At 35.1% G+C, this 14339-nt stretch overlaps 1 protein-coding gene across 7 annotated transcripts in view; it reads right to left on the bottom strand.

Annotated features, from left to right (window-relative positions):
- The window catches only part of SMOC2 (SPARC related modular calcium binding 2), a 151737-nt gene that overhangs the window by 74366 nt on the left and 63032 nt on the right, over positions 1-14339 (bottom strand). For 4 of the 7 annotated variants that reach the window (XM_062572194.1, XM_062572195.1, XM_062572196.1 and 1 more), the window contains exons 3-7: positions 13970-14076; positions 12743-12842; positions 6124-6171; positions 1670-1753; positions 797-871 (exon numbers count right to left, since the gene is read on the bottom strand). In XM_062572194.1, the coding sequence (XP_062428178.1) occupies positions 797-871; positions 1670-1753; positions 6124-6171; positions 12743-12842; positions 13970-14076 (414 nt within the window). The remainder of the gene's footprint in view (positions 1-796; positions 872-1669; positions 1754-6123; positions 6172-12742; positions 12843-13969; positions 14077-14339) is intronic. The other 3 variants (XM_062572198.1, XM_062572199.1, XM_062572200.1) reach the window with 1 other exon arrangement.

The following is a 14339-nucleotide window of genomic DNA, read 5'->3' as shown; positions in this document are numbered from 1 at the left end:
GAAACTCAGGAAGTTTTTCTAAAGATTATTCTACTGAAAGGAGGGAGCAATGAGGAAATGATGTACTTGAAGTACATCAAAGCACTGAATATGTCTCAATATTTGAAATTCTTCAGTCTTTACACATTTGACTGGCATTTCTAGCCCAGCTTTCCTAAGCTCATTTCTGAAGGGAAGTGAAAAAGTAAAGCCAAAATTTAGCAATTACAAAAAAGGCAACATAATTAATCTATACTAAACTGTCAGTCAGGTTGTAAAATACCAGATGACTATAAAACTGCACAATGATATACGGAACAAACAGGTAACATTGTCTTTCCAGCTTCCTGTTAACTGGTTTCTGATAGGATTTTGCTTCTACTCAGATTTGTCTCCTATGAATGACTACCAAAATTAATAACTCACATCATCCTCTTACAAATATCTTCTTCCTACACATCACCACGATAATGTCAACAGAAATAGAAAACAAATAATTAAAGAAGATGAGAAAAACAAAGTGTCAGATTCACTCACAGATATAAACAAGTGCGGGCTAAAGCCTTTAGCTGAGTGATACCGATTTACACCAACTGAAATCTGATCAAAACCATTTCCATACAAAATGAATGTATGATACATGAGTCTACAAAAGCAGTATATAGCAAATTGTTAAGTTGCTATTATGATGTAGTGATGAGAGTGGAAGCATAAATGATTATTAAAATGTCTTTCACTTGCATGGTTTGAGTTTTAATACAAGTTAATATATGGCTTCACAGGAGCTTTGCAAAGCAAGGATACCACAGATTCTTACCTGAGCTTTTATTAGTTTTGTTTTGTCTACTCTTTACTTGCTCAGTCCATAATGTAGGATAGCGAGAAGCTATATCTAGAAGAAAACAGCAAAACAAAATTTTTAAATGTCACAGATTTTTAAAAGTTACTAGAAGTTGAATATTAAATGCGAGTTTTAAAGCTATTCAGATCTAAAAACGAAAAGGGCACACTGTTTTCTATTAGAACAGTTAAAATCTTTATTCATGAAAAAAGAAAGGAAAAATTTTACAGCAATGTCTACTATCCTTATTCTTTTTGAAAAGTTCCTCCCTTACATAAAAGTTCATACAAAAAAGTTGAAAACATGCTTGTAGAATAAAATTATATTTAATCAGAATAAAAATATTCTGATGTGGCCCCAAAACATATAATAACTTTAGAACAGATTCTGCTAGATTTACACGACATGATAAGATATAGGTATAGTATATAGGTATATAGTATAGGACTACTACTGCATATAGACCTTGAGCTGTTCACTTACAAAGCAATGAATTTCACCAGACATAAAAAAGCCTGGCAAAACACAAATCTTTTATTACTGGGTGATACATTATGGACAGAATTTACCTTTTAACTTTCTTCTTTGGCCATACAGTTTTAATCCTTGTTGTGGCTTAAACTTAAAACTCTCTCTACCCTTAGAAATTACAATCAATTTGCCATTGCTATAATGCTGCCTCAATCACATGATATTTGTTATTTTTAAGTAAAGGTACAGTAACTTTCAATTTCTACTTTCAACTTTAAAGTTCACTATCCTTATTCTAAAGTAGCATCTAGTGCTGTGATATGTGGTCCCTCTTACATAGTTCAATACTGTTCTGTTTCAATTCCTATGGATGCTCACCTTCTTCATCACCTTGAGGTTGAGTCTCCAGCGCGGGAGCTGAGGCATCATCTGAATTCAGAATGGAAAAGATTTGCAAGGAGACTACAATTATGAGAGTAAGCTAAATAAGTGTACATACGTGATTGATACTAATGATTTGCACATAACCCCGGCCGGTAAACAAACAGTAATTTAAGTATCATTAATATGCACTGCAAAGCATAGATATATTACCCCCACAAACTATAGAAGAACGACTTTTAAGGTTATGACTGACAAAGTGATTACAGGGTCTTTGATGAAACATGAAGTGATCAGGTCGCTTCCCAGACAGTAATCCTTCATTTTTAATGACGAACATGGACTCCTATAAACTGTTAATTGATCAGATCAACATTTCTAAAAAGTAACTGGATAGAAGTATATTAGGGGTAAGCCCTGTGAAAGCAAAAGTAGCCTAGGATGAATGAGTGGTTGCAGACATGCTGACACCTTAAAACAAACAGTTCAGCAGAATTTATTTAACAGACAAGTTGATTTTATAAGCAAGATTCATAGATTAAAGACCCAGAAGATTGTTTGCATTGCTCTTATCCTTCGGTCAGCCATCTCCATCCGTCCACAACCAACCATTACTGCAAGACAAGAGGGAGGAAAATTTACCAGAAATGATCAGAATGCATAGATAATTTTTAGATTCAGTAAAATACAGGGGAAGCAGTGCTGGAAAAGAAAATCTCAATGTGAAAAAATGATTTGAGTTAGCAGTCTTTGAGATAGACTGGTACCAAAGAACCATCTTTATTACGTCTTGCTTATCTAAAATGATTTCAGATATTAAATAAACAGGACTTAGTAGGCCTTGATAGTACATATTTTCCAGCTGCTGCTGTTTTCTAAAGAATAGAGCTAATCCAACACCAAGGTGCTGTGCAGTAAATAATATTTTCCATGCCTTTTGTTAGTATTTCTTGCAGTTTCACAACTGGATTTCAGACCAACATAGTTTCCAGACTGTTTTCTTGACATTTACACAGAAGCTAGAACCAAAGGTTACTGTGAAGCTTCTTCTTGCACATAGTTCTACTGTGGTAACTATAAGTAGTAGTTTTAAGGATGACATGCTATTTCAGTTTCTCCTTTCTTCTGCAACTCAGAATGACCATCTCCTGTTCTCTTTGTTGTCACTATCATAGCATTTCCAAATCTCTATTGTCTTCATGCAGATCATGTGAAAGATTTGGAAGCACTTTATCTTTCTCATTTGGAGGACACAACGTACTTCACAGGAAATACAAAGTAAATCCTGATACCAGATAAACATCAAATTTACAGCCATGGAACACTAATCTCCTTGCTTTTCACAAAAGCAAAGCAGCAGCAATAGAAACTTATTTTCATTTCTAAATGTTTTAACTCAAATATAACGAGACTTTCTTTAAGAATGTTCATTCTTCATGTTCATGCAATGACAGGATACTTTGCTCCAATAGCATACTAAACTGTCACTTCCCATTAGTTTTGATGGCTTTTTTGTGGTGTTCTCTGAGAGGTAGAATAAGACCATTGATCAATTTCAGAAAAGCCATCAAGTATCCCAGTGAACTAAGAATCAGGACATATATTTAGGTCATCAGTGATTCAGTAAACTTGTAAATTTTTAGAGGGTAGCCTACGGTAGGCAAATATTATGAAGAGCTCTGCCATAAACTCATTTTTGGGTTTAAGGGACATTTTTCTAATCATTTTTCTGTACACAGTTTCTGTCTGTGCCACATTTGATCTTATGTTATCACCTAAAATTCAGCTATAATACTGCAACTTTAGAATCAGCCCAGTCAAAATTATCCTCTTGTCAAACAACCTTGTTCATGAAGCATCTAACACACAGTATATCAAAATATTACAGAAAAGAAAAAACCCTTAGCTGCCTAAAATGTAAGTCATAAAATAGGTCTCAGGTCTTGAATCAAGTATAATCTAAGAGATTATGAGCTGCAATAACTCCTGAATTACTCTTAATCTGAATGAGGACAATCCCCTTAATTTTCTGTTTACAATCTGTCAAATCTAACTCTTTTCAAAAAAAAAAAAAAGCTTTTTGTTTCCAGTATGAAGAGATATGTAGCACTTCATTGTTAATAACAAAATTCAATATAGAATAACAACTGTAGAATTTCAGAGGAGTTGCATAACAACCATATAATTTCAGAGTAATCCAGAGCATCTTCATGTTAATTAGCTACTTTATGCATACTCATAAGATTTCCTAGCTGGCCCATCTATACCAATACATATGCGCACACGTGTGAACAGAGACCATTCTCCTATCAAAGTTCAGTAACCAAAAAATTTCCAGTCAGGCAATCAGCTAATAATCAGAGAAAAGTTGATGTAATCTTGTCTCAGATAATCCAAGTATTCTCCCTGGCTAACGAAGGGAACTGTGAGGTCTAAGGAAAGATACATTAGCAAGTCTCCTTCAGGCTTTGGCCTTATTCAGTTTAATATGCAAACTTGCAAACATGCAAATACAGCTCTTTATCTCCAAAACTCACATCTAGAAATTTTCTTTCAGTGTTAAAATACCCAGAGAAAGTGAGCTGCAGTACTGCAACAGATATAGCCTGCCAGATCTTCTTCTCTTGTGGGTCTGTGAGGAAGATCTTGGGAGAAGAAACTGTCTCAGGCCAGGTTTATGCTGCCTATTGTTAACAGTCTTCAGGACCAAACCTGAATGTCTGTAGCATGTCCTCTGCAGCACAGGGAACATCATGAACCCAACAAAGCTTGCTTGGTTATGATACCAGCAGGTACACCTGTCTAAGTACCACCGGCTAGTCCATAGAAGCCACGTAGAGGGAAGACAGGCAAGGAGGGGAGTATGCTAAATTTATGGTTACTGCAAAAACTGCTGACACAGCCTTTCAAGCTTTTGTATTACTGAGCTATAAAATATTTCTACTGTACTAACTGTGAAGCCAAAGCACAGATCTTTAACTCGTATAGATGATCTGATTCATAACTCTGTGATGGTCTTTAGAGAGGTTGTGATGTCTTCAGCAATGTTACTTTATTTAAAGTATAAGGCAGTGATTGGTTGGGAGAAGGGTGGGGAGAGGAAGTAAGCAGCATCTAAGAAAAGCCAGGAACCACCTGGGAATAAGGATAGCTGTCCTTTGTGCTGCAAGTTTGTGTTGGAGACTAAAAAGGAGGCATAAGTAAAACGCAACTGTGTCATTTTAGATATAAATATACATGATGAGGAGGGAAATATGATAAATTGTGTTAATTTAAGCTTCTTGTTCTATGACTGCCTATTCAGGCTTCAGCAACTCAGTCCTTATAATCATCTCAGCCCTCACAATCACAGACATAAATAAAGAATTCCAAGATTCAGACAGGTTTTATATATGAGATAGTTCATGTAGCTTAAAGCCAAAAATGAAATTCCTGACCTAAAGGAATTTTTCCCAAAAAGTAATGGGAAACTTAAGGTTATTGGAGCCCACAATGTGTCTGGAAATATATGAAGGAAAGATTTTCCACTGACTATTAAAATACTTTGTCATTATTAGCCTTTAAAGAGATACTGATTTTCTCAACCTAACTGCACAATAATTTATTTAAATGTTAGGCATATTATAATGCTGCAAAAGTTCCTGTAAAAAAATTTACCACTTACATTTGTCGTGCATCAAACTGGATATTCACTAGCATTAGAAGAAATACGAACAACTTCATTAAAATTAATTTAGCCTAGTGTAACTGGCAGTAATATTTCCTATATTATTTTCAACTGACTTTAAAATTTATTTAAGTATTTGGAGAGTGAGAGCTTTAATTTTGTTTAGAACACAAATATCTCCCTGATTTACATCTACCAGCTATGTTTGAGTCACATCAGATTTTGCCCTGATGACATAATATACACCATGATCTATCTCTATTAATAGTAATTATTTGGTTGTGATTGTAAGCAATTAGTTGAATTAATCACAATATAGAATGAAATGCTATGTATAACACAACTCAAACACTGGTTGCTATGAAGATAAAGCAGTGACTCCAGTTCCTGGGATCCTGGGACTCTGAAACGTTGGCTTTATCAGAAACAGAACAATCTATCCTCCAGAGCAAGAAAATAGTATGAGAGTTTGGAGACTAGCTACAGGTAGAAAAATTATTTTCCCATCAGCTCAGAATAGTAAAGTCTGCAGGGCTGAAACTAGAAAAAAAATTATGTGTATGCATATATAAACACATACATGTATATACATTTATACCCAAAGCTTACTAATATCTTCAATGCAGACATAAAATGATAGCATGCATGCATGTATATATACATTATATATGCATATAATATACATCATATATATATACATTGATATTTTAAATCTATGAGAAATCAAGATGTTATATCCCACAGCTATTTTAGTTTCTGTTTAAAGGCATTCTAAGATATTTACCTGTTTTTCCTGCACCTTCTCTTTGTGGCAACTTCTCACTTACAGAACCTGCAATTGGAAAAAGGAATTAACCAGAAAAATACTATTTTCATTATTAATGTGTTTTCTAGTTTTCTAACGCAGTTCAGTTTTAATGATTCCTCTTTGCTTATTATAGCAATAAAGATCCAGATAATTCTTCTTTTGCAAGTCAGAGATTTTAGCTTGGCCTGACATCTGCATCTGTGCACCATTAAATTATTGACTATTGATAAATTTATTAACCGGAGAAAAAGATGACACTAAACACTACATAAATAAAGTGCAAAAACATGCTCATGTGCTGCACAGTCATATTGTCCCTTCCAAACAGACACCCAGATGCCACATCCTACAATCATACGCATAGTCCCGTCATTATGTGAAATCCTACTCACCTGCAGTTTCTTGTGCAGGACAGATCCCATCCTACACACACAGACTTGCCCACCCACTTCAAGCACTTCGTAGGGTTTCTTAAATCTCTTGCCCAGTACCGGGCCAGTTAGGGAATTAACTTCCAGACAATATTCAGTCAATCAAAAGTTTGAATGTCTTTAGGATATGCCAAACACCCATCCTGTTTGAGGAGACTTTTCACTCTAGCAAGAACGAATACTATCAGTAACTCTCTTACACATATATGGAAAATCCATGCTACACTTTCTAGCAAAGATTGTGAATCTCAGACTATAGCTTTGTAATACTGTGATTACGGACAAGCACTGTGAGCTGAGCTAAACAGTTGCATACTGTACAGAAAAGCTAGGGCAGGAAGTTGCAAAAGGAGGATTTCTTCTGACCTCTTTTAGGCTATTACGTAGCACATGCTCTTGCATTATGCCTACTAACTTGACAAGAGCATGTTTTCTAGGTGACACCAGGCAATTATGGATTCTGTATGCATGTTGGAGGAGACAGGAACAGGGCCTTCGAAGTCTGAGCCTGAAACAGTTATAAATGGAACTGAAAATTGAGTTCCTATCTAAGCAATTTAAAGGATCTGAGAAATTTATGCAGTATTCCACATTTTAGACCCAGAAGTGGAAAAGCCTTTACAGATCTCATTATCATCAAGATGCCTTCAGATTACTCCATATGTAAGTAAAATGATGAGAAATGATGACTTTGTGATAGTGATGTAGAATCAGGAAAACTGAACTTTTTCCTGTGCTTTTCTTTCTTTTACCTAAATTTTGAAGGAAAATTGATGGGTGTAGGGGCAGATTGATATTCACAAAGGCTAACCATACCATAGTGAAACTAATTTCACTGTGAAATTACATAAAGATGGTGAAATTCGGTTCCCTAGGCTGACTATAACTTAGAAGATAAAGAAAATAGTCACAGAAGTTCCTAAGTGAAATAACTGCCCTTAATATACTTTCACTTGGGATTTTAAATTTATTTGAACAAATATTGGCAGAAAATTTGTTTTGGTATTCACTCTGAGTTGGAGGAGGAATGTTAGCGAACTTACATTGTTTTCTTCCTACCATTTTTTGAATATATTTGAGTTAGAAGTAATTCTAGCTTAAATGGTGACAAGAGGTTGCAAATTAAGTTATTTAGGCAATTATATCTTCAATACTCACAATGGAAGTGCTCAAATTTTCAGCCAGGTAACAAGCAGAAATCTCAGTGTATACCTTTTCTAAAAGTTAGGCAATACAAATCAATTTTGAAGTTTTTAATTAACTTTAAGCAACCAAATCACACCACATAAATATATTGATGTTAGTGGAAAAGGCAAGGAGGGATGTTAGATTCAGCAGCATTATTTTAATAATTCAGTATCATTCTAGCTCATATATACTTATCTCTTTCATTTGCTTAGCTATACATCCATTAATGATTTTGATGAATTTTTTTAAATGGTAGAAATATTCATCTATTTCATCTAAACTAAGGCATAAGCCTTAGTGTACTTCAAAATCCACTATTCAGTTCAGTTTCACTTTAAAAGCTTCTGAGGCATAGTAAATCCTTCACGGAATATGATGTGATTTTTGTGATTTATGATTTTTGCATATATATTTTCTATAGTTCTGATCATATATTACTGGGCTTTAAAAGAGAAAAGGAATGCTTACTATTATCTGTTTTAGATAACAACTTTTGATCTCCTGCTAAGGAATACTTGATAAGTAATCACTGAATGCAGAGAACAAGAAACAGTAATGTAAACTGTTCATGTTCTATATTTTGCACCTGTGTGTGTATGAGAATATATGTATAAGGAAACTATTACATATGGGGACAGAAGAACTAGATAATTCAAGGATGGAAATTCTTCTCAATTAATAAAAGAAATATAATATAAACTCAAAAAAGATCATTGCTTTCCCAAATATGATCATTTTCATTACAGTATCTGATGATAATATTATACAGATGGGAAGAATTCTGAATTTTTAAAGGTACTTATATGCCTTTAGAGAAGATGATGGTATCTTCAATGTGAGGTAACAAACCAACTTCAAAGAACAATAAAACCTTGTTATCCCTGTGCAACCTCATAGGCATGCTAAGGTAGAACCCCAGAAGAGTTAAAATGGCAGATAAATCCTACAATAGGAGAACATTTTATTTTGCAGTGACAATTTAACACCTGCTTCTCAATTTCTGACCCATTTCCCAGGACTCTGGGTTTGGAATTTCTGCAGTTCCCTGAAGTGCTGATAACAGAAATGGGGAGCTATAAAAATGTCTATTTTACGTATGGTGTTCTTTAGTGAAAGGATTGGGGGACATTCATCATTTTTAAGGAGCTTTCTTTTTAGTGCTGTCATGAGAATGTGTTTGATTTACTCTCCTTCCCATCACTGCTTCTGAAACAGTGGAGATTATATCTATGGAATGGAATGGCATTTTGAGATTTATCATGTGTGTTTTAGCAGTACCAAGTGTTGCTGTAGGAATGACTTGGAAAGGACAGATGAGGAGCTTTTTCGGGTAAGGATGTAGTAATTAAAGGGAAGGTTTTATATGAACCCATTGGAAAGATTCCTGCATTTTTTAATGCTTCTTTAGAACCTCCATCCTTCTACATCTTTTGTCTCTAGGAAAAAATATAGTTTTAATAAGAGTAATCAAAACAGCACAGTGAGCACTTAATTGTTCATAGAGATATTGCAGATACATAAAAATATATATTTTCTATCGCAGGATCTGAAATAGCTTTAGGAAGAATCATGTTATGCACATAAAAAATTTAACATTTAGATAAAGTTATTTGACCTACACAAATCACATAGCAAATATAAAGCATGCACAGGCGAAAGAAACACAAAAACAAACTCCTAACTGCTCATTCTAAATTCTGCTCCGTATTTCCTTTATTAAATTCCAAATTCTTTCAGGCTGTCATGCTCTTCTCTCCTATTTCTGGATATTCACCCAAGTCAAAGAAGGTTTCACTGGGAGAAAATGAAAGGCAAGAAATTATCCCATAATTTTGGAAGAGCACAGTTGATTAGATATATATATATTTATCTGAAATTAGTGCAGAAATGGAGTTGAAAACACTGAAACTTTTTATTTAGAAGAGAATTTTTCACACATTCTATGGTACCATATTTCCTATGAGAAAATCATTTCAAAAAGATGTTCACAATTGACTCTATTTGTCATCTTTATGGTCTGCATGGGTTCTACTCTAAAAGGAAAAGGTAGCAAAAGTGATCCTGGGAGGAAAAAAAAAAGTCTAGCACATATGCATAAACTCTTTGAAATAACTATAACATCATTCATGCAGAATAAACAGACACAAGTGAAAGCTACATAGAAATGCAGCTGTCAGGGTGCCATTACTACAAGAAATTTCCTTGCAATATCAAGAAATAGCAAGACAACGCCTGCAAAATGATTAGTAACCATCAAAAAATGTATTAGACTGACTAGAGACAGTAATCTGCGAAATAATAGGATCCCACAATTGCTAGTTAAGATAACAGCACATCTATTCAGCTTCAGTATACCTACTAACATTTTGACTAAAATTCCTGTGCATAGTGGTGCTAAAGAAAAAGTATAAAAGTGAAATAGTGGTGTTCTGGAAAACATCAACAGTCCTGCTAAGGTGGGAGGGGGGAACCTTTGTTATACTAAACAGATGTCAATTCTGAGCATATACTCAGAAACGGGAGAGAGGTTTCATCTTAAAGATCAGTAGTTTTGCCTTATTATGCTATGTAACTTTCTGAGAAAATCCGTAGCTGTCCTCTTTGCTGAATGAAAAGGTTTCTCCAGACCTCTTCAAGACTGAGCCCTTACCCACTACAACTGCAAAATCCTCTAGCGCTTCAAGTTAATTTCTGAATTATGCTGTAGCTGGAATTCTTTCCTAAGGGACAAAGAAGGGGTGCTGACCAGTAAAAAGAGCACAAATACAAGCAGAGAAAGACTGCTGCAGAGCCAGTCCCAAAGCATCTAACGACAACTAGAAAACTATCCTTGGCTTTCCATGCAGCAGAATCAGTTTCTGTATACTCACTTGGACCCAAGAGCAGTCTTCTTATCCCTGAACTACTAAATTAAAATTGAATGCTAGCATCCCATTTGCCTTGGCATTTCTGTAAAACTAACTTCCCTTTCCATGCTTCCAAAAAATACTGAAGCAATTGGCAGGTTATCTTCTAGGCACATGAATATACCTTTAAGGGGAATCAGGGCTTGGTTCCTGTACAGGTAGAATAGTTCTTCTGTGACTCTGTTAATTAACCCGAAGCTACATTGCAGCTTCTCCTTGATACTAAATGCACAAAATCAAATGAATGTACAGTAACCAATTCAGCAAAATATTGACTCAAGAAAATAATGTCACACACTGTGACACGGTTACCAAACAATTACTTGTTGAAATTTCAGCATATACATAATCCTTTCTTCACTGATGCAGATGAAACTGAGGAAGCTACAAAGCTTTATGACACAAATTGATATTCCACAGAAAGCAATGAAGGCACACTTTCAAAGACGCTATGGTTGTGAATGTGCAGAAACAGACAGTATTTGAAGCATGTAAACGCTATCCTAACTATCTGTGTCTTCTGAAGCCAAGACCCAGTTATAAACAGTAATTACATTAAAATTAATGTATGTGTTTCTGAACTTTAAGCCTGAATTTTACATGACTTTTCACAATTCATTGTCATGCCACAATGACTCTTCAACGTATATCCCATTTTAGACTGCATCAAATGAATTAGACTGAAGATTATTCTTTTTAACTGAAGTTTACCCACAGGCAAAACGTATGGAAGGCTCTGAAAGTCTAAGAATCATAGAAGCATAGAATTGGTGAGGTTGGAAGGGACCTCTGGCAATCATCTAGTCCAACCCTCAATCGAGTGGCCCATACAGGAATCAAACCCACAACCTTGGCATTATTAGCACCACACTCTAATCAACTTTATTTAAACTAAATAGGTTTTAAAGGTGGAATTAACTTTTCACAGACTTTGTTGAGATTTTTTTTTCTCTAGTCTCTTCCTTTCTTCATCTATTTATCAAAAATATCAATATGGTACTTGAACAATTGAGGTAGATCATGCCAGGTAAACTCTCTCAACAGCAACTGAAAAAGTGCCTTTGCAAAGACACTTTTTTTCAGCTTAATTTTTGTTACAAGGTGAACTTATTTAAGTTAGTAGTTATTCCTTCCACTTTCTGAAAGGGAATGATCTTGCATGCATGAACATGCAAGGGTCTTCTAGTGCACAAGCAGAAGCATAATACATAGAGCACAAATATTTTTAGAGCTGTTTCTGTTGAAGGGGTGCCATTCTGTCAGCCTCAAGCAAGGTGAACAATAATTCTGGCAGCTGCTCATACACTGAGAATTTATTACGTATATTATCAGTGTCAATGAAATAAGGTCATAAGCAAATTCCTTAAAAACAGTGAACCTGTTAATTGTCTTGATGAAAGATAAAGGGCAATGCACACAGCAATAATTTGATTTGTCAGTTAATTTCTACTGACAATGATTCCATTATGTTCTTAGTGTTTCATTTCATTTTTACTTCTCCTTTCGATCTAGCCATTTATCAGATTTGCTGTGGGAACTGTTTCACTGGGCTACATCACAAATCAGGATATTCACACTCCATATTTCTGTTGGGGTTGGGATTTTTCTATAATCTAAGTACTTAAATATCTGAAAGGCAAAAATCCTCTGGAATTTTTGCAGTGCGTTTACTTGCAAAATAGTTACAACATAAAGAACTAACTCAGCAAAGCAGTTACATGGTTTCATATATCAACACATATATATACCATACAAACATCACAGCAGAAACCCCCCTCAATTGCTAGATTATAATACAAATAAAGTAGATGGATCATACAATCACAGAAAGATTTAGGATGGAAATAACCTCTGAAGAACTCAAGCAGGGCTAACTTCAGTTAGACTAATTAGCTAAGTTTTGAAAATCCCCAAGGATGGAGAGTCCATAGTCTTTGTAGGCACCTGTTCCTGTGCTGAATCAGGCTACCAGAGAAGAATTTTTTCCTTAAGTCTAATCAGATGCCACAAATTACCTTGACTGTTATTCTTGACACAATATTATAACCTGGCCAGCCAAACAAATCTTACCTGGGCACCGAGGAGTTTTGTGGGCCACAGCAGTACCACTGATAGGACGACCATTAGGTGTGACACACCAGCAGTATCCAGTGTAACTATGGCACTGAACCTGTCAGAAATGATACGAACCACGTGTAGTCTATGAGACATATGTCTATTATCCCGAAGCATTCACGACACATGTACAAACGGCTCGTCCAACAAACTCTATTGGCGAAGCCTAGAATGATAAATCGTAAAGACCTTAATTTCAGTCCAATACATAATCCTTAGCATAAAGAAGAGCTTCTTTCAAGCACAGTGTGGTAGATCCTTCAGTTTACAGTGGAAGAGAAAATTATTGAAATATGTTGTTGCTTATGCCCTATTTCAGAAGTGTGAGGTGCAGGTGTTATGAAAACCTCACAATGAAGATCCTCAGGGGACAAATAAACTGTTCCTAAAGTAAGCAGTCTTGAGTTTTTTTCCACATAGAGAACATATTGTTCCACCCACTGAAAGAGCAGGACACAGTGCTTCTGCCAGCATTATTCATATCCCAAGCTGTCAGAAAGGAAACTCTTGGAATTCCTCTTAGAAATCAATTGCATTATATTTCCTGAGGGCCAATATCATTTCCTTCACCACACTTAAAGTGAGATGGATTGTCCTCTGCACAACTCTGCGATTTAAACGCAGTACAGAGGTAGCAGAAAGCAATCACGACTAGAATATATATCAAAGAATAAGCTTTTAATTGCATCCCTTCTGAACTCTATAATCTAATCTACATAAATTTGTCTCAGGCTGTATGCCTGTGTAGAAAATCAATGAATAATAGGGAAGATTCCTTTATGATTCATGCTTTAGCACTAAAATATGGACTCTCGTCACAAGATTTCTTGTTCAGATCAGGAGTAGATCAGAAATTCCAAACATTTTACCATCTGATGAGTATTCAGGGGGATACAAGAATGATTCAGCTGCCTCAGCCTAGAAGAATAGGGAGAGTATCACATTAACAACAGTAATGTTTGGCTCTTTTGATGGCCAACTTCAAAAAAAAAAAAAAAAAAAAAAGAACTCAGCTGGTACAAAATATAAATTTTCTTTCCTTTTTTTAACCTTAGTGTTAGCACAAATTACATTCCATTTTGAAATTACATTTCATTACATTACATTTTTCTTAATTTTCTGCAAATGTATACAAATTCTAACCTTTCAGACATGCAATATACCAAATCAAAAATTTTCAACCTGACTATATGTGCCATCATCATTGCATTCTGGGATAAACACTTGTTGAAATTCCTTGCGAGCTTGTTCCTGAGTGTACTTCCTCTCAGCTACACATCTGGAAACATCTAGAAAAAAGAAAAAGACAAGTCAGTCTGGTGATGCAATGTAAAGGTAGGTGATAACCTAAAGAGAAAAAAGGAAGATGGTTCTGAGACCCACATAAAGAGAATGGAAATGATAATCAGTGACAAAGTACAATCACTTGGATTATTTTTTGGAAACAAAACTAATGAAAACAATAATTGTATCATAATTGCTTTTCAGGCTTTTGGTCAATATCCTCCTAATTCACCTCCCTGACAGTAGCATTTCCTACTGATTATCACAT

This window comes from Rhea pennata, chromosome 3 (assembly GCF_028389875.1).
Source record: "Rhea pennata isolate bPtePen1 chromosome 3, bPtePen1.pri, whole genome shotgun sequence".
Lineage (NCBI taxonomy): Eukaryota > Metazoa > Chordata > Aves > Rheiformes > Rheidae > Rhea > Rhea pennata.
Note: the sequence above shows the minus strand (reverse complement) of the source record. Positions and strands in the feature narration are given on the sequence as shown.